The 23,866-nt window shown below is 49.7% G+C and overlaps 2 protein-coding genes and 1 pseudogene across 2 annotated transcripts; all 3 read left to right on the top strand.

The window, feature by feature from the left end:
• Positions 1–3,812: 3,812 nt before the first annotated feature.
• LOC109745064 (alpha-L-fucosidase 2-like) lies at positions 3,813–14,436 on the top strand (annotated as a pseudogene).
• On the top strand, positions 6,954–10,128 carry LOC141028091 (uncharacterized). The gene is made up of 3 exons (XM_073505952.1): positions 6,954–7,131; positions 7,193–8,209; positions 8,359–10,128. Exons 1-3 carry the CDS (start codon positions 6,954–6,956, stop codon positions 10,107–10,109), a joined length of 2,946 nt encoding a protein of 981 aa, XP_073362053.1. The 3' UTR covers positions 10,110–10,128.
• A 1,513-nt stretch (positions 14,437–15,949) lies between the features above and the next one.
• Positions 15,950–21,473, top strand: LOC141027311 (uncharacterized). The gene is made up of 4 exons (XM_073504306.1): positions 15,950–16,538; positions 18,713–18,918; positions 19,192–19,369; positions 19,456–21,473. The coding sequence occupies exons 1-4, from the start codon at positions 15,950–15,952 to the stop codon at positions 21,471–21,473; spliced, it is 2,991 nt and encodes a 996-aa protein (XP_073360407.1).
• Positions 21,474–23,866: the final 2,393 nt, after the last annotated feature.

The raw sequence follows: 23,866 nt of genomic DNA, 5'->3' as shown, positions 1-23,866 counted from the left end.
TAATGTGAAGTTCCCCAGTAGTATGTATGAAATCATGTACTCTCGATAATGGAATGCAATGAAGTGGTGCTACTTTGAAGCACTCATGAAATTTTCTAGTATGAGCACTTAACGTTACTTTGAAGCACTTTTGCATGTGTACTGTAAAAAGGATACCGGTGTTGCTCCTTCTTTTTCACACACACTTTTTTGGTGCCTCCTTGACACATTTTTTTTATTATTTGGACTATTTTCTAAAAAAAATTGGATCTCTTATTTTCTAAGGTAGAAGCAACACCTTTCAATAATGATCATTACTCAACTTCATCCAAATGCAAACATAGCTCTTGCTATGAACATGAAAGAATCCCTCTACATGATACCTCTGGCAGTGTACTTGGATAGCAATGATCTAGTGTAACAATGTTTATAATGAAAAAAATGGAAAAGTCATAAAAAACACAGTGCCAGCTATAATGACCATGCAAAGCATATGATAATGACAACATATCTCTATCATGTAACATAAATGGGAGTGCATGGCAATTTACTCTGAACGACTATGAAAATGTCATGAGTAGTTAGGTATGGTGGCTGTTTTGAGGAGATGATTGAGTTTATGTGTAGGAGAACAAGTGAAATTTCTCCCACGGGGTTTGGATGTACTAGCGAATGATGCACCATGCCTCAATGTGAGAGCGAGCAATGCTCACTACCAAAGAGGCTAGCAATAAAGGTTTAATGTAGTTCAAGCTCAAAGCTCAGAGACTTATGTTAATCATAAATAACTCATCAACCAAGTAGTGGCTCACGACATTACTAGAGCATAGTACAAACAAGCCAAGTATCCCATTTGGTTTGATTGGTAGGTTCAAGAACATCGTTCGCACCCGGGCGCATCAATGACGCTAGTCTATAATGGCTGCATGCAAATAAAACTAATCAGTTCCAGCTTCTCATTAGAATCCCCATTTTTTTATTAGGTGAAAGAAAGACAAAGGTTCATTTTAAACAATGACTACATTATCCTATCTTCAAATAGCAATAGCTACTTTGCATACAAATCCTTAGTGATAAGAATTACCTAAAACCAAAGCCAAAAACACAGCTATTGAAATAGACTCTCCTCTAGTGTTTCCATCAATTTAATTACCATCCTAAGCATGCAAGACTTAATTTCTGGTACTAAACCAAAGATAATATGCTCAAGATAGATCACTGAAACAAGTGCCACCCAAATCCTTTAACTTCTAACAAAATACAAGTGAAGCGCAGAATTATAGCCGCATATTGCCAATTCTGTTACTCCAAGGGATAAAAGTGAAGCACAACGAGTAAAATAGCAAAGCCAAGCACAAAATCTCCATAAAGATGCAAATGAACAGGGGTGATGATTATATTTATTCAAAATAAAAAAAGGGCTCTCCAAGATTATGTATACAAAGCAAAACTAGATAAAAGGGACCATACAGTAGTTGTTGAAATTATAAAAAGGACACTCCAAGATTATGCAAACAAAGCAACACATTAGCTGTATGTATCCAGCCCACCTGAAAAAAACATTAGCTTTATTTTTTGAGGGGGTAAAAAAAATTAGTTGAACGGCCGCATGGACGCACGGCGTACCCAGCCCACCTGAAATCTTTATCTATATTTGTACCTACTAAAAATGGACAAAAATTTCTGTTCGTCCATCACGTAAATTGCCCTCAAAGTTGTAAAATATTGCCCACCAATGTCACCTGTAAGTGAAAAAAAAAACGTTTCGTTTGATTAAAAAAACGCTTTGTTTCGCAAGGGGGAGACCCCGTCTGGGCCAGCCCACAAGCAGTGGAAAAATATAAATATTTTTGGTGTAATACTGAGGAATCTAACTCACAACCAACACCTTGCGGAGGCATATTGCTAGCCAGTGAAGCCTATGCATATTTGTGACTATTATGCCGCACAAAAGTTTAAGAATTAACTGCAGGGGCAGATCGAATATTTTGACTTTTTTTGAAACTCTTCTTGAAATTCAGAATAATTCTTTTTAATTCCGAACAAATTTTAACAAACTGTTTAAAAAAACTGTGAACAATGTTTCAATTGTGCATAAATTTTAACTACAGGAACTTGTTTTGCATTTGTGAACAAGTTTTAAAAAACGGAGACCTTTTTTAATTCCTGAACATAAGTTTGAAAACGGGAACATTTCATTGAATTTGTGGACAAAATTTGAAATCAAGAACATTTTGAATTTTGAATTTTTTTAAAAGCAAACAACTTTTGGCACACGTGAACTTTTTATATATTCCCGTACATTTTTAGTTTGTGATTTTTTGAAAACATGAATATTTTTAAAATTCTTATGTAAAATATGTCATTTTTGAAAATTCCAAACACTTTCCAAAAACACAAACGTTTTTTGAAAATTTGAATAAAACTTGAAACTTCCAAACATTTTTTGAATTTATGAACAAAAAGGGCCTGCCCATTTTAGATCGCTTGGTGTGCTCTCTGTGAGTTTGGTCAACTCCTTAACACAGAGAGCGTCATATAGGATTTTCCGCCCTCGAACCCATCTCATTGTTCTAAGAAATAGCGAACCCGTGAACCTTCGGATTCCCTTCACCACACCATACCCCGTCGCCTCAAATGCCACTACACCGCGAGGCTGTGCTCGATGACATTCACGGGCAGCTCTTTGGCAAGCCTACCGAGGTGCACGACCTCGAGGAGAAGCTCACACGCGCAACTCCACCTATCCAAGGAGTGCCATCACGGCACCTTGGCCACAGATGGCCGCAGATAGCTTAACTGCTCGGCGACACAGGCATTCATTCAGGCGACGAATTTCCATGGTTTTAAGTTTTAACCTTTCGACAATAGGAGCAATCCCATGGCACAGAGTCTGGAAATCCTTTGCCTATCTTTACTGGTTTTTGCTTTATTTGCTAGATTTTACTATTGGGTGGGTAAAATCTTTGGTCGGCAAACATGAAAACTTGCTATTTGATTAAGCTCAACAAATGTATTCAACTGACCTGATATAACTAGGCCAATTTTCTTTGTGCACTCCTTAGAGAGAGAAAAATATTTTTCATGTTACGTGCAAACCCTCTCATAATGTTTTTAAAGGTCAGAAAGAATCTTGTAATCACTAATGAACATTTGTCAACTTACCAATTAAACACCAATTTCTTATACATTTATTTATTTTAGTTTGTGTACATAAATGTATGTCCTCATGATTTTAGGTTCTCAATAACATATCAACTAATGAAGGTAATAGCTCCTTACACTCGGTTAACCAACTCGAAAGGGGGAGATAGAGCATCTCGATGATGCAGCAAAATGCGGTCTTAGTCATTGGCGATTATGATTTTTTTTTCTCCCGTCGAAACGCACGGGCCCTTTAACTTGGTCCACAACAATAATCATACGAATGTGCCGTGCACTCCACTCTCCATACCACGATCGCTAGATGAGAACAGATTAGCAATGTTGTTGCCAGATGTATAACGATCACAAAAGAGGCCGGGCCTAAAATGCGGTGCGAGCAATACCGCCACAGCACGACATGAAATCAAAAGCCTCCCTATGAAGAAAGGAAAGCCTTGCCGGTGCACGACACGATGCTCGCCATATCGGGATCGGCATGGCATGCCGTGCACTCCACCAGCGCACAGTGCCACGCAATGGCCGCATCCATCGCTCACGCAGACGGATCAGCCAGCCTTGCAAGGCGCGCACTGCCATTTTGAAGCTACGCTACACGACGCATTTTGTCCTCTCCGTTGGCGCCAAATACGGTACACGCGTAACACGCCACTGCGAAAATGGAAGCTCTGCCACCCTGAAAAACCCCCGCAGGCCGCCTCCCCTGCCAAAGCACTCGCTCGCTCGGCACCGCTTCTCCAAGATCTCCTCCTCCCTCTTCCACCACTGACCACCACTCCACTCATGGACGGCGACCGGGTCCGGGCGCGCCGGCGGGCGGACGAGGAGGCGGGGGAGCGGCCACTGAAGGTGGTGTTCGCGTCGCCGGCGGAGCACTTCACGGACTCGGCGCCGATCGGGAACGGTAGCCTCGGCGCCATGGTTTGGGGCGGCGTCGCCTCCGAGAAGCTCCAGCTCAACCGTACGTACCAGCTGCCTCCCCCGTTGCCTACGCCTTTGCCCCGGTCTCGAGTTCAGCCGCCTGCCATTCCTTGTTCACGACGGGTGTTTAAACGGAGCACGTACCGGGATCAGATCAGCAAACCGGGTTGTGACTCATGACTCGACCAAGAACGGCGCCTGGAGGGTGTTCGACGAAACTCCCGAACCAAACCATCGTCCCTTCCCTTATATGAGTATCATGGCAAGTGAAAGGATAAAGTAACCATAATTGTTCTTGCAGTTGACACTCTCTGGAGCGGTGTGCCGGGAGATTACACCGACCCGAAAGCACCTGCCGCCCTTGCCGCCGTCAGGAAGCTCGTCGACGAGGGACGGTTTGTGGATGCCACCAATGCGGCTTCGGGCCTTTTCGGTGGTCTAACAGAGGTATGCTATATGCCATGGTGTTCTGCTTTGCACGTCGGAGCATGCTATTGATTGCTGTGTTGCGGTGAGGCCGGACCTAGCACCATGAATTCCTTGACCCTTGCCGTCATTGAGTATTGTTCCGAATTATGATATGATGCATCTTACTGCACATTAAATGTGTGTTTTACTTCGTTATAGTTGGGGATTTAGTTGACGATATATGCAACATTTTAGCCTTTATTGCACCATGGCTGTATGGACCATCGGCAAAAAAATGTTGGAAGAGACCTTTTTTTTCTTACTTACAAAAACCATGATAAAAGGTCATTGTTTTGTTAACCTGTTATAAGTTGAAAAGTATTATTTCCAAAAATAGCATATCATAGCCGAAGAATTTGAACTAAACTTACCATTGGTTTTCAAGTTGAAGGTTATTGTTGCAAGATGCAGTATTACACATCTGCAATAGAAGTTCATAACACAATCTTATCTTGATGCTATGAAGGTCTACAAACCTCTTGGAGATATGAATCTAGAGTTTGACATATCCAATCAGGAGTATAGTTCCTACAAAAGGGAGCTTGATCTGCATACTGCTACCACAATTATCACGTACAACATTGGAGAAGTTCAGTACACAAGGGAGCACTTCTGCTCAAATCCACACCAGGTCATTGTTACCAAGATTTCAGCAAACAAATCAGAACATGTATCATTGACTTTATCGTTAAATAGTAAGTTAAACCACAGAGTTCGTGTAATGAATGCAAATGAGATGATCATGGATGGCACCTGTCCAGCACAAGGACACAAGCTACAAGAAAATGAAGCCAACGATGCTACTGGTATCGGGTTTGCAGCTGTCCTTAGCCTGCAGATGAGCGGCACTGCTGCAAAAGTAGCAGTTCTAAATGATCAAAGTTTGAGAATTGACAATGCAGATTGGGTGCTTTTGCGGGTTACAGCTGCTTCCTCATTCAACGGGCCTCTTGTGAATCCGTCAGACTCAAAACTGGATCCTGAATCAGCTGCTCTGAGGGCCATGAATATGAGTAGGAATCTCACATTTGATCAGCTCAAAGCTGCTCATTTGAAAGATTACCAGGGTCTTTTTCACCGTGTTAGTCTGCGGCTATCACAAGCAGCAGCTATAGAAAAAATAAACATGAAAGAAGTTGGTGAAGCCATCAAGACTACAGCAGAAAGAGTGAATGGTTTTCGAAGCGACGAGGATTCTTCTTTGGTTGAACTTCTCTTCCAATATGGTCGATATCTGCTCATTTCATGCTCTCGACCTGGAACACAGATATCTAATCTGCAAGGAATTTGGAATCAAGACCTCGTGCCTGGATGGGAGTAAGTTATTCTTATGTCTAAAGTTATTGCATCGATATCCTTTATTTTTCATTTCCCTTATCTGTTTTTTATATGTGAGGCGATAACTACCTACTCTAATACATGCACTTGCTGATGAATTGACTATAAAATATCTGACTTGCTAACTTAGGCAACTGGGAGATATGTGAGTAGGGCCTTAAGAATCAAATATTCATACTGTTTTAATTTTGCAGCTGTGCTCCGCACCTCAACATAAATCTTCAGATGAATTATTGGCCAACACTTCCTTGCAACCTTACTGAATGCCAAGAACCACTACTTGATTTCATAGCATCTCTTGCAGTTAACGGAACTAAGACTGCAAAAGTAAGTTCTACTGCTTTCAATATTTGATTTTAGTGAAACAGTGAGGTTACCACAAATGTGAGTAGCATGAGAATAGAATTGTAATACCTTGGGAAGTTATACTAGGGAGAAATATGTCATATGCCACCAGACAACAGATGACCAACTTTGTAAAGGCATGACTGAAATCTACTTACTGAACAGTTTAATTTCTTAGGTCCCACGACAGTTGCTAGAGATGTGTTATCTCGCCACGGGAGCTAAACACACACACACACATTCACACATGTGCATGTCGCACACAAAAATAAAAAAAGGTTGACAGTAGACTATCTGATTTAGATCCATGACACAAAGGTAGATAGGTAGCCACTGAACTTTAGATTTTGTTCTGATTGCCAAGTCCTGCAAACAGTATGTTTGTTTATGATAATTGTGCTTATACTTGTTATGTTATGACCGGTTTGGTCTATACCAGAAAGAGGCCCACCGGGCATTAGTATTAGGGGCTTGACCCACAAGTTATCTTAGGCAAGTTATCTTAGGCTAAAATTATAAATACTAGTTGTAAGACATCGTTTGAGGCAAGCAATAAAGATATTATAATCTTCTGTTGCCCGGCTCCCCAAGGAGCCGGAACCCTAGCCGCGACGGCGCCCCATCGCCGGCGCGCCCGCTCCAGCCCTCGTCTTCCTCCCCCTTGTCCATACAATCTACGCCGGAGGCCCGGTAGGAACCCTAGTCCTACCAATTTGGTATCCAGAGACACCAGGCCGATCATGTCGCTTCCTCCATCACCGCCGCCGCTGCCATCCACCTCCGCCCCACCACCGCTGCCGCCGGCCACCTCCTCGCCGATGACGGCGATCACGTCCGGGACCTTCACCACCACCGCGCCATCGACGACCACCACCACAGCGGATCCGCCCCCGCTCCTTACGCCCGAGGAGGTGTCGGGCACCCTGCGAGAACTCGTCCAGGCCGTCCGGGGCATCACCCTCTACCTCGCCGGAACCAGCCGCCGAGCGCCGCCACCACCGCCTATGGGCCGCCGCCGCTACAGTGGCCCGCCTCGGCCTTCCAGGCGCCCTACGGAGGGGCGCCTCCGCTGCTGCTCCTGCTGCCCTACCCGGCCGCGGGAACGCCTTGGCCAGCGTGGCCGACCGCCACCGCATCGCTGGGGGGCCCGCCTCAGCAGTTCCTCCCAGCGCCACCGCCGGCCCCCGCGACGCAAGCGACGGTGCAGCAGCACCACCAGGCGCTGCCGCCATCGACAGCACCACCACCCGCGTCCCGCCCTACTGCCCGGCCCCTTCACCAGGTGCAATTTCCGCCCTCGCCATCGCCGATTCGTCTCCGGACCCGGTGTATACTACGGCGCCGGAACACCCAATGCCCTCCTTCCGATCTGACCGTCCCTCCAGCTCGGCGAACTACGCCCCAGAGATCCCCGACCCGGCACACGCACTACCGTTGACTGCAGCTCCCGGGCACGGTGGCCCGACACCCCCTCGCTTCACCAAACTGGACTTCGCCACTTACGACGGCACGGAGGACCCCCTTAACTGGCTCAACCAGTGCGAGCAGTTCTTTCGAGGGCAGCGGACGCTCGCTTCGGATCGTACCTGGCTCGCGTCCTATCATCTCCGAGGCGCGGCGCAGACTTGGTACTACGCCCTCGAGCAGGACGAGGGCGGCATGCCACCATGGGAGCGCTTCCGGGAGCTTTGTCTCCTTCGGTTCAGGCCTCCTATCCGCGGGAGCCGACTGGCGGCCCTCGGCCGCTTGCGTTTCACATCCACGGTGCAGGACTACGCCGACCGCTTCCAGGCCCTGGCATGCCATGCGTCGGGCGTCTCCGCGACTCAGCGCGCCGAGTTATTTGTGGGCGGATTACTGGACCATATTCGCGTGGACGTCGAGCTCCGGGATCCCCCCCCCCCCGACCTCCAGACGGCCATGTACTACGCCCGGGCCTTCGAACAGCAGGCTCAGGCGCTGCAGCAACCGGCTGGCCAGGGCGGCCGCCATCCCAGTCGACCCGCGCCGACTCCACCATCACCGGGCCGGCTTCCTCCAGCCACGACGACCGCACCTCCGGCCACCACCCGGACCTTCCGTCGGTTGTCACCAGCCGAGCAGCAGGAGCGTCGCCGTCAGGGCCTCTGCTTCAACTGTGATGAGCCCTACACGCCGACCCATGTCTGCCCCGCCTATTTTACTTGGAGACGGTCGACTACACCGAGGCGGACGACTCGACCGACGAGCCACCAACCGCGGCGGCCGCGGACACGCCCGCGGATTCCACGCCGACGGCGTGCGTCGTCTCCCTCCACGCTCTCGCCGGCATCCGTGGCGAACGGACCATGTTGTTACCGGTGACAGTCCATGGCGAGCGGCTGGTGGCCCTGCTGGATACTGGCTCCACCCATAACTTCCTGCCCACGGCGACCATGCGTCGGCTAGCACTGCCGACCACGGGCGGGGAGCGCCTGCGGATCACGGTGGCAAACGGCGATCGCCTCCGGTGCCATGGGCTCGCCCGCGACGTTCCCATCTCCATCGGTGGCGAGCACTTCTCCATTACATGTGCAGGCATCGACCTCGGCTGCTTCGACTTCATCCTCGGGGTGGATTTTCTCCGGACCCTCGGGCCCATCCTGTGGGACTTCGACGCACTCTCGATGACGTCCTGGCGGCTGGGCCGCCGCATCCGGTGGGACGGCCTTGGGGACGCCGCGCCAGCCGTGCCACACCTCCAGCTGGCCGCCGCGTCCCAGGAGGCCGAGCACCCCCTGCTGGATCCCCTTCTACAGCAGCACAGCGACCTCTTCGACGAGCCACGGGGTCTTCCACCCGCCCGGGTGTACGACCATCATATTCACCTCGTACCGGGCTCCACCCCCGTGGCGGTTCGTCCCTACCGCTACCCTCAGCTGCAGAAGGATGAGTTGGAGCGACAGTGTGCCCTTATGCTCGCGGCAGGCATCATCCGGATCTCCACGTCGCCCTTCTCCGCGCCGGTGCTTCTCGTCCGTAAGTCGGACGACACGTGGCGTTTCTGCATTGACTATCGCGCCCTCAACGCGCTCACGCTCAAGGACAAGTTCCCTATACCGGTGGTCGACGAGCTCTTGGGTGAGCTCCATGGGGCGCGCTTCTTCACCAAGCTCGATCTCCGGTCGGGCTATCATCAGGTGCGCATGCATCCAGACGACATCGCCAAGACGGCGTTTCGCACCCACCATGGCCACTTCGAGTTCTTGGTGATGCCCTTCGGCCTCGCCAACGCCCCGACGACTTTCCAGGCCCTGATGAACGACGTCCTTCGACCCTACTTACGGCGGTTTGTGCTTGTTTTCTTTGATGACATTCTTATCTACAGCGCCACCTGGGCCGAGCACCTCCAGCACGTCGCCATCGTCTTCAACGAGCTTCGGGCGCACCACCTCCACCTTAAGCGCTCGAAGTGCTCGTTCGGGACACCTACCGTCGCCTACCTCGGCCATGTCATCTCGGCCAACGGGGTGGCTATGGACGCCGACAAGGTGGCGGCCGTCTCTGCATGGCCGACGCCTCACTCGCCGCGGGCTCTCCGCGGGTTCCTCGGCCTAGCCGGCTACTACCGGAAATTTATCCGGGAGTTCGGGCTCATCGCGGCGCCCCTCACGCGGTTGCTTCGCCGCGATGCTTTCGCCTGGGACGACGAGGCGACGACGGCGTCCGAGGCCCTCAAGGGGGCCCTCACGACGGGCCCCGTCCTCCATATGCCCGACTTCGACCGCCCGTTCGTGGTGGACTGTGACGCCTCGGGCGCCGGGTTCGGCGCCGTGCTTCATCAGGGCGATGGGCCCCTCGCTTTCTTCAGCCGGCCTTTCGCTCCACGCCATCTTAAGCTGGCGGCATACGAGCGGGAGCTCATTGGCCTTGTATAGGCCGTTCGTCATTGGCGGCCGTACTTGTGGGGACGGTCCTTCCACATTCGCACGGACCACTACAGCCTGAAGTTCTTGCTGGACCAACGGTTGTCGACTGTGCCGCAGCACCAGTGGATCAGCAAGCTCTTCGGCTTCGACTTCTCCGTCGAGTATCGGCCGGGCCATCTTAACATCGTGGCCGACGCGCTGTCCCGTCGCGACTCCGACCTTGCTTCCTCCACCGACGAGTCCGCCGGGGCGGCCCTGTGCATCCGCTCCGGGCCGACGTTCGGTCTCTTCGCCGACATTCGCCGCGCCACTGCGACGGCCGACGACGCCGTCCTTCTTCAGCAGCAGCTCACGGCCGGCGACCTGGAGGAGCCTTGGCGCTTCTCTGACGGACTGCTTCTCCATGGGCGCCGGATCTTTGTTCCGGCGCATGATGATCTCCGTCACCAGGTGTTACAGCTCGCCCACTCGGCGGGTCATGAGGGTGTGCAGAAAACCCTCCATCGTCTTCGCGCCGACTTCTACATCCCTGGCGATCGCGCCCTGGTCCGTGACTGGGTTCGGTCTTGTCAGACATGCCAGCGCAACAAGACGGAGACCCTGAGGCCGGCTAGCTTACTTCAGCCTTTGGAGGTGCCGTCTCAGGTTTGGGCGGATATCTCCATGGACTTCATCGAGGGCCTTCCCAAGGTGGGCGGCAAGTCGGTCATTCTCACGGTGGTCGACCGCTTCTCCAAGTACGCCCACTTCATCGCGCTCGGCCATCCGTACACGGCGGCGTCAGTGGCCCGGGCCTTCTTCGACGGCATCGTCCGTCTTCACGGGTTCCTTGCTTCGATCGTCAGTGATCGGGACCCAGTGTTCACGGGCCATGTCTGGCGCGATCTCTTCAGGATGGCGGGTGTCCAACTCCGCCTGAGTACGGCGTTCCATCCTCAGACAGATGGTCAGTCCGAGGTGGTTAACAAGGTCATTGCCATGTATTTGCGTTGTGTGACAGGTGATTGGCCTCGCGCTTGGGTGGATTGGCTCTCTTGGGTGGAGTACTGCTACAATACCTCTTATCACTCCGCCCTGCGCGCGACGCCATTTGAGGTGGTCTATGGTCGACCACCCCCGCCTATACTTCCGGTGGACCCGGAGACGGCTCGGACGGAGGTTGCGGGTGACCTTATCCGCACTCGTGACGAGATGCTTGCTGAGGTTCGTCAGCGTCTCCTTCAGGCACAGCAGCTGGCCAAGCACTACTACGACGATCATCATCGCGAGGCGGAGTTCGCGGTGGGTGATTGGGTGTGGCTGCGTCTCCTCCACCGCTCTACGCAGTCACTCGACCCGCGCGCGAAGCGCAAGCTCGGCCCTCGCTACGCCGGGCCCTTCCCTATCTTGGAGCGCATTGGGAAGGTGGCCTATCGTCTTCAGCTTCCAGCCCGCGCTCGCATCCACGGCGTCTTCCATGTTGGGCTGCTCAAGCCTTTCCGTGGCGAGCCACCGGCGGCTCCTCCGGCGCTTCCTCCACTCGATGATGGTCGCATTCTTCCCGAGCCGGCAAAGGTGTTGCAGGCGCAGCTCCGTCGTGGCGTCTGGTTCGTCCTCGTTCAGTGGGCGGGCCTTCCGGAGGAGGAGGCTACTTGGGAGCAGCGTGACGAATTCCGCCAACACTATCCAGACTTTCAGCTCGAGGACGAGCTGTTTGCGCAGGCGGGGAGAGATGTTATGACCGGTTTGGTCTATACCAGAAAGAGGCCCACCGGGCATTAGTATTAGGGGCTTGACCCACAAGTTATCTTAGGCAAGTTATATTAGGCAAGTTATCTTAGGCTAAAGTTATAAATACTAGTTGTAAGACACCGTTTGAGGCAAGCAATAAAGATATTATATTCTTCTGTTGCCCGGCTCCCCAAGGAGTCGGAACCCTAGCCGCCGCACCTAACCCTAGCCGCGACGGCGCCCCATCGCCAGCGCGCCCGCTCCAGCCCTCGTCTTCCTCCCCCTTGTCCGTACAATCTACGCCGGAGGCCCGATAGGAACCCTAGTCCTACCATGTTAACTCTAAACTGAGGCGAAGTTACCTAGAGGAAATCAGTGTCTTTCTTCCATTCATAACATCCTTAACGTGTAGAAGAATCAAAACATCTGATTGCTGGGGGAATTCTTTGTTTGTGACAGATCAATTACCAAGCAAGTGGCTGGGTAACTCACCACGTCTCAGACATATGGGCAAAATCATCAGCTTACAATGAAGATGCCAGGTTCTCAGTGTGGCCAATGGGGGGTGCCTGGCTTTGTACGCATCTTTGGGAGCACTACCAGTATTTATTGGACAAAGTAAGAAATAGATATGCTTTAATGTTGTTAGCTCATATAAATATTCTTACTACCTCATATTATTTTGCAAATATAGTCTTACAACGTCTCAATGTTTTGCAAGTTTTATGTTATCACATTGTTATTCTCTTATTGTGCAACTTGTCTTCGATTCATTACTACCTTGATACTCACATAATTATGGGGTTCTGCAACACTGGAATGTTTTCTGAAACTATATTTCTTGTTAAAACTGTATCAAGGATGTCCCAGTGTTCCTACAGCAGTATCATTTGGCATCTCACAGTTTTGAAATTCTTATTATTCTTGTATGTTTCTTCTAGGACTTTTTGAAGAACACTGCATATCCATTGTTGGAAGGATGCGCGCTGTTTCTGACTGATTGGTTGATTGAGGGACCTCGAGGTCTTTTGGAAACAAACCCATCTACTTCTCCCGAGCATGTTTTCATTGCTCCAGGGACTGGTGGTCAGCAAGCTAGTGTAAGCTATTCAACTACAATGGATATCGCAATCATCCGAGAGATATTCTCGGCAGTCATTTCTTCTGCAGAGGTAACAATTAATGCCGTAACTGGTTATAACACTATAAAATATAATCAGAAAGATAAAAAAATATATGCTGGTGTAGTTTTTTCTTGTTTTTGTTTGTGAAATGTGTGTTGACTCCATCATCTCTCAGAGATAATATTTTGATGCTACTACGCAACAGATTTTGGGAAAATCTGATACTCCTTGGTCCAGAATATCAAGGAAGCGCTTCCAAGGCTCCCTCAGAATACGATTGCTGAAGATCAAACACTCATGGAATGGGTAAATGCTCAAGCTCTGCTTGGGTTTGGATTTATTTCTATTATAATATGACTCACATCTTGGTGTTTTTCACGGAGGCACAAGATTTTAAGGACACTGAAGTTACCCATCGGCACCTGTCACATCTCTTCGGTCTTTATCCTGGTCATACTATAACCATGCAGAGAAATCCTGAGATTCGCGAAGCTATTTCTAATAGTCTTCACAAACGAGGTTTGCATAACACTTACTAATAAAGGGACATTTCTCCTCAAATCGGAAGTTAATACATCATTGTTTCTTACTAGGGGAAGATGGACCTGGATGGTCAAGCACGTGGAAGATGGCTTTGTGGGCGCGCCTTCTTAACAGCCAAAATGCATACAGAATGATCCTGAAGTTAATCACGTTGGTTCCACCTGGTGAAAAAGTTGGGTTCGAAGGAGGACTGTATACCAATCTGTGGACAGCACACCCACCATTCCAGATCGATGGAAACTTTGGGTACGAAAGGTTCTTACTTTTTCAGTATACGATATATGCTTCATTCTCTCTGATCAGTTTGACAGTTTCCGGGTTGCGTAATTACCATTAACCAACTCTGGGTATGTGGCTGTTGTCTGAAAGTAATATTAGCATCTCCAATTCTGTACCGTCCTGCAGATTCTCAGCTGCGATCGCTGAAATGTTGCTTCAGAGCACTCCCACTGACCTGCATCTACTGCCCGCGCTTCCACGCGACAAGTGGCCTGAAGGGTGTGTCAAAGGGCTGAGGGCCCGGGGTGACACCACTGTCAGCATCTTCTGGGAGAAAGGGGAGCTCCAGGAAGCAGTGCTGTGGTTTAACAACAGAAATAGTTCAGTTCTACGGCTGCATTATGGCGGGCAAGTTGCCGAAGCCACAGTGGAAGCTGGTAACGTTTACAGGTTCAATGGGGTTTTACAGTGTGTCGAGACATGGCCCCTTGACAAATGCGCATTTTAATGTGTGTGTGTGTGGCTTGGTCATTGTGTATGCATATGTATATGAGTTGCTGTGTGGATAATAATTTAATATGTGTGGCTTGATTAAGAATAATGAGTTGGTGTGTGGGTAATAACTGTATGTATTGGCTTGGCTATCATGTGTGGGCATATGAATGAGTTGGTGTGTGATACATTTGGTGTATGGATACTACATTTCTCCTTGTTCTCAGTAAACAGTCAATGTTTGGAAACATACATAGCCTAGAATGATTTCCTTGTAAATGTATTATACTATGCCTGATTTGATTTCTGAAGCAAACAGATTAACCTTTGGCTGAATGAGATGAGATGAGTTTAACCTGAAGCAGAGTACACCATAACATAGCCCAAAAAGACCAAACCAGTAACATGTCTAGTCAGAAATCTCAGAGAAAACTATAAATATGGTCTGCAAGTGTGTGTATCACAAAATTCAGACTGCTAATTAAACAAGGTATGAACTGCCTGCTAATTAAACAAGGTCATTGACAGTGTACAGAGTCCACAGTAAGTGGCGAACGATATATGACGCCCAGAGTGTTAGACCCCGGCCGACATGCGAGTGACAATTGTTATTAGCTCTAAGCACGACCGCCAAATCCTAATCAGAAAGTAATAGCGTGTCCTCTCCATCCAGGCCATGTCGAGCATTTTAAGTTGCTTCACATGCTAGCTTTCCGCACCTTATGGAAGTTTGTCGCAAAAGTTGATGGCTTGACGCCTCAGCATTTTCTCTTTTCCGTTGGAACTCCTTTTCTAATAATGCTTCCAAAGTTCAAGGTTTTTTTTTGTTTTGTTATTATAGTGCTTTTAGTTTTCTCTCGCTTACCACTCCTGAACAGAACACTGAACACACAATTCAAACTGGAAAGAAACTAAAAAAGAATTAAAAAAAACATGCCATTGATATTCATTGATGTTAGTTTACTGTAAAATGGTTGTTTTGCTCACTAGGCTCCTCCCCGGCGACAATCGCCTCCTTTAGTTCTTCTAGTGCACACCGCCATGTTTTAAGCAGTCACTTCCACCGTCGGATGGATGTTTTCCATGGTGATTCCTCTAGGTTCGGAGAGAGGGAACTCTTGCCACCATGTCCTTGTTCTCCTAAACTCCAACAACTCATCCACGACACTGCAATATTTTTCCTCGGTTGCTAATTACTAAACAGTAAGACTGAGCTACCTACGCCCCTCCACAGCGATTTGGCGTCCTTTGCCGTCGGATTAACTACACGTACGTACCTGATCGATAGCACGCGCCGTCATTCGTTCTCGTTCACCCGCGCCACGCTGCGAGTCCCGCATGCCCAACCTAATCGGGTCGCTGCTCCGGAAACCGACCTCGGTGCGTTTACATGAACTGGGCCGTGGCTCCTAGGCCGGCTGATTCGATGGCCCAATAGCATTATCTGCTCCTAGCCACTTGCCCAGCTTCAGATTAGTTGTCCGTCCCCTGGGTGACGGTTAGCGTTAATCACGGAGGGGCGATCGGATCTCGTCTAGGGTTCTGGCCGCCGCTAGCCTGTGTCATCGTTCGCCGTGTGATTGTGGATGATCGTGAGCGCGTCCTCCCAAAGCAAACCATTGCCGCATCACCGTCCGCCGTCTTCTCATCCCGTCCCACCACCATAGGCCTTCCGTGTTGACTAGGGAGCACGGTCGTAATACACCAATTCATCCCTAGGTTTTCGGCGTGGTCCTGAGCGACTAGGCTTCGCTAGGAGATATGGAGGAAGTAGATGGGCTCATGAAGGGGCTGAGGTTGTCGGTGGCGGAGAGGAGGGGCCTGAAGATCGGTGCAAACGAAAAGAAAAAGGGCCACGATTGGGTGTCGGATGAACTGCAAGCGGTGGGAAGGCTGCTCTCAGAGAGGCCGGCGCATGCTGGGGTAGTTGAGCACACGCTGGGAAGGATTTGGCGCCCAATCAAGGGGGTGGACTGTAAGGAGCTAGAAGAAAACACGTTTTTGTTCATGTTTCGGCAAGCATCGGGATGGACAAGAGCGCTTGAGGATGGGCCGTGGTGGTTTGATAAGGAGTTACTGGTCATGGAGGAGTTCGACCCGGACAAGACTGTGGAGGAGTACGAGTTCAACATCATACCAATGTGGATCCGTGACTTTGGGCTGCCATTGGGATCGATGAACCGGGATACGGGTGAGCTGATTGGAAAGGATTTCCATGATTTAGTGGAGGTGGATGTGGGTCATGATGGCAAGGCGGCGGGTAAATTTCTCCGAATTAAAGTCAAACTGGACATCAAGTTACCTCTGATGAGAGGCTTTGTTCTGGAGAGAGAAGAGGAGAAAACCGAAGGTACGGTGGAGGGAAAGGACAGCGAGAAGAGGAGGAAGAAGAAGTTTCTCTGGTGTAGATTTGAATACGAGTACTTGCCCGATTTTTGTTATACATGTGGTATCATTGGTCATGGTGAAAAAGAGTGTGTGACAAAACCGGTAAAGGGCGAAGCACCTCAGTTTGGTCCTTGGATGCGGGCAGAGGAGGAATACAAGAAGGGAGACGAAGGAGGAAGGGGGAAGTGGTATGATAGAAGAGGGAGCGGCGGGAGTAGGAACCCTAGTGGAGGTAGGGGTGGGGGTGGCGGTCAGAACCAGGGAGACCGGAGGATATACAATTTTGGCAGAGGAAGCGGTGGGTCAGGCAGCGATGCCCCCACGTGGAGGTAGGATGGGACAAGCTCTAGAAGTAGTGGACATACTGGTGGAGGGGGTGAGGAGGTTACGAGCCCACTGAAGATTAAGGTAGCAGCAGAGAAGCATGACATCAATGTAAAAATAGGAGTGATGCAGTTAAACAACTGTCGTTCCCTAAGGAGGTGGTTGAAGTAAACAAGGAGATAGATATGCAAAGTAACATGCAGATTGATCCACACTCGCAGAATGCTTCTGAAATGGGGGGAGAGAGAGGTCATGGAGAAGATCATGCGGAGGGAGACTTAAGTAAAAGTGGGACGGATAATAGTGCTTTGAACAGTAAGAATGGAGGGAAGAATGAAAAGGAGAAGAAGGGCAGAAAGTTCAAGAGGCATGAGAATATATGGAGAGGGTTTTGTGGCGGCCCAAGAAGTGATTGGCAGTATGGTGGGGAAGCGGGGAGGAGAATATATGGAGATAGATGACCTAAACACACAGAAGAAGATGAGGAAGGAGGACCAGGATGCTACCGAGGAGGTCGAGCCACCAAAAACAACTAAAGCGGGGCTGCCGAAGTAGTCCTGCGGGGATCAATGAAGCTAATAACGTGGAATTGTCGGGGGTTGGGGAACGGCCCGACAATTAAAGGCCTTCCGGACGTCCAGAAGAGGGAGGACCCCGACATGTTGTTTTTGTCAGAGACAAGGATGGTGCGTGACAGGTTGGAGGGTTTAAGATGGAAACTGGGTATGCCTCACATGGTGGTGAAGGACTGCTGTGGAAAAGGAGGTGGTTTAGCTCTATTCTGGAAGAGAGAGGTGGATGTGAAGCTTATTGGGTTTGTATCGCGACACCACATCAACACGGGGATTACTGAAGAGGATGGTTTCACTTGGAGATTTACAGGAATTTATGGGGAGCCGAAGATGGAGGAGAAGGAGCGAACTTGGAAACTGCTGCGTACATTAAAACAGCAGAATAGCAAGCCTTGGCTGTGTGCGGGGGACTTCAATGAAGTGTTGCACTCTTGGGAGAAGGAAGGAGGGGTGCCCCGGTCACAAGCGTGTATGGACAAGTTTAAGATGACTTTGGAGGAGTGTGAGCTGCATGACCTCGGCTTTATGGGAGATGTCTTCACGTGGCGTAACCATAGCCACACCGCACAAAAGTACATTCGGGAGAGGCTCGATAGGGCGGTTGCCTCGCATGAATGGAGAGATAGATTCCCAGCTGCCACGGTGACAAATGGAGACCCCCGCCACTCTGATCATCGTCCTATTATCATCGATACCACAGGGTTGGCCGAAAGAAGAGTGAGGTCGGGTGGAAATATGGTGCCTCGATTTGAAGCTCGGTGGCTGGAGGAAGAAGATTGTAAGGAGATTATTAAAGAAGAATGGGAGAGGGAGATAGGGGAGAACCAGCAGAAGGTGGGCCGGGGGAGGCGCTGAAGGGAGTTATGAGCAAGCTATGTATATGGAATAAGAATGTCCTTGGGGATCTTGAGAAGAGGATCTCCCGGCTAAAGAAAGATCTGGAAACTTGTAGGAGGAGACAAATTGGGCCGGATCAAGTTAAAAGAGAAGGGCTACTGCGGTTTAAACTTGCAAGACTCAAGGAACAACGTGAGCTTTATTGGAAGCAGAGGGCTCATGTTGACTGGCTTAAATGGGGGGGATAGAAATACAAAAAATTTACATGCCTATGCGTCGGAGAGGAGAAGGGTGAACAGAATAAAGAAGTTGAGGAGAGAGGATGGGAGTGTGGTGGAGGAGGAGGGAGCCATGAAGGAAGTAGTAACTAACTATTTTAAAAACATCTTCACTTCTTTTGCAGGTACCCGCATGGAGGAACTCTTGTGCCACATTGACACAAGAGTGACTCCAGCCATGAATGAATTGCTTTGCAAGGAGTTCACTGAGAAGGAAGTACTGGCTGCCCTTGATAGTATTGGAGATCTCAAGGCTCCTGGACCAGATGGTATGCCCTCCTTGTTTTACAAAAAATGCTGGGATATAGTTGGTGATAAAGTCTTGCATGAGGTACTGAGTGTTCTTAATGGAGGGCCTATGCTAGTAGGGTGGAATGATACTTGTGTGGTTTTGATCCCCAAGACAAAAAATCCGGATAGTATGAAGAACCTGAGACCAATAAGTTTATGTAATGTGGTATATAAGTTGGTGTCAAAGGTACTGGCAAATAGACTCAAGCAAATCCTCTCTGACATTATATCTCCAAACCAAAGCGCATTTGTACCTGGCCGGCTCATTACAGATAATATCTTGATTGCCTATGAATGCACACATTATATGTAGAATAAGAGGAAGGGGAGAGATGGGTTTGCTGCTATCAAGTTGGATATGAGTAAGGCATATGACCGGGTGGAGTGGAAGTTTCTGGAAAAAATGATGGAAAAAATGGGCTTTGACAGACGGTGGATTGACAGAATCATGCTCTGCATCTCATCGGTGTCATACAGAGTCAAAATCAATGGTAGCTACACAGAGGAGATTATCCCAGGGAGAGGATTACGCCAAGGAGATCCACTGTCTCCTTACCTTTTTTGCTGTGTGCTGAAGGGTTTTCTTCACTACTAAATAAAGCTGATGAAGATGGTAGTTTGAAGGGCTTAAAACTGTGTAGTACTGCTCCAAGTCTCAACCATTTGTTGTTTGCAGATGACTCATTGGTACTAATGAAAGCCAATGGCGAAAGTGCCAAGACACTGCAACATGTGCTAGAACTATATGAGAATTGTTCGGGGCAGATGATAAATTTTGATAAGTCTTCAGTGATGTTCAGTAAGAATACAAGGAGTGAGGACCGGCAAGTGGTGCTGAATATTTTGAACATACGGGCAGATGCTAGAACTGAAAAATATCTCGGCCTTCCTGTGTATGTTGGTGCAGCAAAAACACAGATCTTTGAGTACCTGAAGGACAGAATATGGAAGAAGATTCAAGGCTGGATCGAGCGGCTACTCTCAAGGGCAGCTAAGGACGTGTTGATCAAGGCTTGTGCACAAGCGATTCCCACCTTTGCTATGTCGTGCTTTGACCTGACAAAATCACTATGTGAGCAAATGGGGGCAATGATTTGTAGATATTGGTGGGCTCAGCAAGATGATATGAAAAAAGTTCACTGGCTAAGCTGGGAGTTACTTACGCGACCAAAGAGTAAAGGGGGTATGGGGTTTAGAGATTTGCATGGGTTTAATCTTGCCATGCTCGCTAGGCAGGCTTGGCGAATGCTCACGGTCCCTGACTCTTTATGTGCCCGACTCCTCAAGGCCAAATACTTCCCTGATACATCAATTTTGGATGCTCAACCAAAGGTGGGAATCTCATATACTTGGCGCAGTATCCTTAAAGGTGTGCAATTGCTGAAAGAAGGTGTTATATGGAGGGTGGGAGATGGAACCAACATAAACATCTGGTCTGGTCCGTGGCTTGCCAAGGATGGAACACGACGACCTCGAACCCCGCGTGGCAACTGTGTACTTACTACAGTGTCGGAGCTTATTGACCCTATGACAATGACTTGGGATGAGCAGCTAGTCCGGGACATTTTTTGGCCTGAAGATGCTGTTGTCATACTGGCAACGCCTATAAAAGAGGATTTTGAGGATTTTCACGCGTGGCACTATGATGGGAGGGGCCAATTCTCCGTCAAGTCGGCGTATCAGGTCTATATAAAAGCTAGAGATGATGCAGCTGTTCCTACTACTATCAACCCAGTACAGCCGGAGATTGACTGGAAAAAGCTATGGGACATACCCTGCCCACCCAAGGTGCAACAGTTCCTGTGGCGTCTGGCTCACAATAGCGTGCCTGTCAAATCGAACATCAGTCATAAAGGGATTGAATGTGATACTCTCTGTTTGTGCTGCCGGAGACTGGATGAAGACGGGTGCCATTTATTCATAAGATGCAAGGAGGTGAAGAAACTCTGGAGAGAAATGCAGCTGGAAGATGTTCGACTACGGCTTTGTGCCTGTGCAAATGCCAGGCAAGTGGTACAGCAGATTATCACACTTCGTGAACAAGACGAAGTGCTAGTGGCATGCATGCTATGGAAATGGTGGAACCAAAGGAATAAATTAAACAAAGGGGAGAAGATCTGCCCAGTGGAGAACACGGCTGCTCAAGTGAGATCCTGGGCTTTGGAACACCTGCAGCGCAAAATGAATTCAGTGACGGAACGGACCGCCAGGCCGGCATGCAGATGGACAAAGCCTGATGGGGACCAATTGAAAATCAATGTCGATGGGGCGTTCCATAATACTGCAGGGTCCGGAGGATGGGGATTTGTAATCCGTGATAATACTGGAGATGCAGTCGGGGCGGGGGCAGGAAAGATTCAACATGCAGTCAGTGCAATCCAGACTGAAGCGGAGGCATGCCTTCAGGCGCTGTCGGCTGCTGCAGTATGGGGAATCTCCAACATAGTGGTGGAATCGGATTGCCAAACCCTCCTGCACGCAGTACAGAGCTCCGAGTATGATCGGGCCCCGGAAGGTGTTCTCTTCAGAGATATCCGTCAGTTTATCCGTCTCAATTTCAGCACATTTGCCTTCCCATTTGTTCCTCGAGACTAATAAAATCGCCCACACCCTTGCTGCGTTGGGTAGCAATGGCCAAGAGCCCCAACGGCTGTGGTTGGAGGCAGTGCCGGATGATGTAAGGCTGCTGCCAATGCATTGGTGCTTAGATGAGGTGCTAAGCACATTAAATAGCTTAGCAACTATACTCCCCAATGCATAGGTGCTTAACTTATGGTTGCTAAGCTTGCTTCATTTAATGATTTAGCAACTAAAGCTCTTCATGTATTGGTGGGCTTCCTTTCTTTAAATATTTTGCCTAGGTTCATGTGCTTAGCATTGTTTCTTCCTGGGGTCACCATACTCATCTCTCTCCTCTTAAATAACTTGCCACATCAGATTTTTTACCTACGTGGAAGGCTTAGCACCTGTACAAGGTGGAGCATTGGAAGGGGCCTAAGTGTGCTGTTGGCCAGCGATCTAGCTGCGCCTGTTTGAGTAATGGAACCATAGTGTTCCAATTTCAAAAAAAAGAAAAGAAAAAAAAGCTTCAGATTAGTCTAAAAAAACGCCCAGCGTCTTCTTTCCTGATTCTCCGTTCCGGGCAGTGGCGAAATTATGGCGATGGAGCCCAACCGTCTCCCTCCCCATCTTGATGGTAATGAAGATGTGCTACTCCCCGTTTACTATCTCTTTAAATCACCTCGAATCTTTCATAACATTGTTAATCGTTTTTGTTTTCTCCTCTCATCTGGCACGCGTACCACCTGCCCCTCAATAACCGCATCAGATCTATATTCCTAGCTCAATCCGGGTGATAAAGAGGGCATGTAGTCGGGCAGCTCGTGGTGTGGATGCTCGCCGCTCCGCTAGCAGGAGAGGTGTACCCTCGTCCGATTGGCCGAGACGCAAAACTCTCGCTCGTGGGAGCAGTGGTGGATTTCGACGCGTGCATACAATAGAGACGAGAGACTGGGGCGCGAATCTCGGAAGGGACCTCCGTCTCCGCAAAAAGGCCCTCCTTGACTCCATTCAGGCCCTGGATCTTCGGGCCGACTCGGTGGGCCTCTCTCCTGACGAGTGGATGCAGCGTTATGACCTTGAAGACCAGCTTATGGTCATATACACCGACGAGGAGGCGTATTGGCGCCTTCGAGGTACCCAAAAGTGGGTTCTCCAGGGTGACGCCAACACCGCCTACTTCCAGGCAATCGCCAATGGCCGGCGGCGACGTAATACCATTCCCCTTCTGTGGGATGGCGCGACGCTCCTCCAGCGGCCCGCTGACATCCGTGCCCATGTTGACGGCTTCTATAAAGCCCTGTTTGCAGCCCCCCTAGGAGGGGCTTAGCTCTTGCGCCACACTTCTGGGTTGGACCGCAGTGTGTCTCGGCCGCGGACAATGCGGCTCTCACGGCCCCGTTCTCTGGGGAGGAAGTGTGGCTGGCAATTAAAGGGATGAACCCATCATCCGCCCCGGGTCCTGACGGCTTGCCGGTTAAGTTCTTTCAGACCTTCTAGCCCGCCATCAAACAGGAGATCATGGCCATCTTCGAGGAGTTTTATGTCGGTTCCATCGACCTCAAGCGCCTCAATTATGGCATTATCACTTTGATCCCCAAGGTCCCGGGCGCCTCCGACATCCGCCAGTTCCGCCCTATCACGGTGATCAATGTGATCTTCCGCATCCTTGCCAAGGGGTACGCCAATAGGGTGGCCCCTTTAGCTGACCGCATAACCCACCCGAATCAATCCGCCTTCATTCAGGGCCGATATATCTTGGATGGGGTCTTAGTCTTCCATGAAATCCTGCATGAGGTGCGATCCAAAAACCTCAAGGCGGTTTTCCTGAAGATTGATTTCCATAAGGCCTATGACACGGTTAGTTGGCCCTTCCTTCGGGAAGTGCTGCTTAGAAAAGGGTTCAATGATCGCTGGGTAACCCGGGTCATGCGGATGGTGTCTTCCGGCCATATCGCGGTGAACATCAACGGGGAAATCGGGCCCTACTTCCCCACTTCCTGTGGGGTTAGGCAGGGTGACCCCTTTTCCCCGTTTCTGTTCAATATGGTGGTTGATGCCTTGGCCTCGATCCTGGATAAGGCCAAGGCCGCCGGCCACATACTAGGCATTACCCCGCACTTGGTGGAGGGAGGAGGCGTCTCCCTTCTTCAATACGCTGATGACACCATCATCATGGTCCAAGGCTCGGCGCCTGAGATCTCGAACCTCAAATTCCTCCTGCTGTGTTTCCATCACCTGTCAGGCCTCAGAATAAATTTTGATAAAAGCGAGGTGATGATTCTGGGCTATTCGCCCGATGAGAGCCAGAGCATCGCTAACCGGCTTAACTGTCGGTTGGGGACATTCCCCACTACCTACCTGGGGTCCCCATTAGTGACTCCCGCCTGACCGTGGCCGACCTACGGCCCTCGGTGCTCAAGCTCCAA

Source organism: Aegilops tauschii, chromosome 7, assembly GCF_002575655.3.
Source record: "Aegilops tauschii subsp. strangulata cultivar AL8/78 chromosome 7, Aet v6.0, whole genome shotgun sequence".
NCBI classification, from domain to species: domain Eukaryota; kingdom Viridiplantae; phylum Streptophyta; class Magnoliopsida; order Poales; family Poaceae; genus Aegilops; species Aegilops tauschii.
The sequence above is the reverse complement of the archived record's forward strand: the minus strand, read 5'-3'. Positions and strand labels throughout refer to the sequence as shown.

What these genes read in the sequence shown, in the direction of transcription:
- LOC141028091 (XM_073505952.1), top strand. Translation starts at nt 6,954, where the DNA reads ATGTCGCTTCCTCCATCACCGCCGCCGCTGCCATCCACCTCCGCCCCA. An exon ending in TACGCCCGAGGAGGTGTCGG is followed by an intron (nt 7,132 to 7,192) that starts GCACCCTGCGAG and finishes CGCCGGAACCAG; the next exon opens with CCGCCGAGCGCCGCCACCAC. An exon ending in CCAGGGCGGCCGCCATCCCA is followed by an intron (nt 8,210 to 8,358) that starts GTCGACCCGCGC and finishes AACTGTGATGAG; the next exon opens with CCCTACACGCCGACCCATGT.
- LOC141027311 (XM_073504306.1), top strand. Translation starts at nt 15,950, where the DNA reads ATGGAGGAAGTAGATGGGCTCATGAAGGGGCTGAGGTTGTCGGTGGCG. An exon ending in AGAAGAGGAGAAAACCGAAG is followed by an intron (nt 16,539 to 18,712) that starts GTACGGTGGAGG and finishes CTTCTTTTGCAG; the next exon opens with GTACCCGCATGGAGGAACTC. An exon ending in ATACAGAGTCAAAATCAATG is followed by an intron (nt 19,370 to 19,455) that starts GTAGCTACACAG and finishes TGTGTGCTGAAG; the next exon opens with GGTTTTCTTCACTACTAAAT.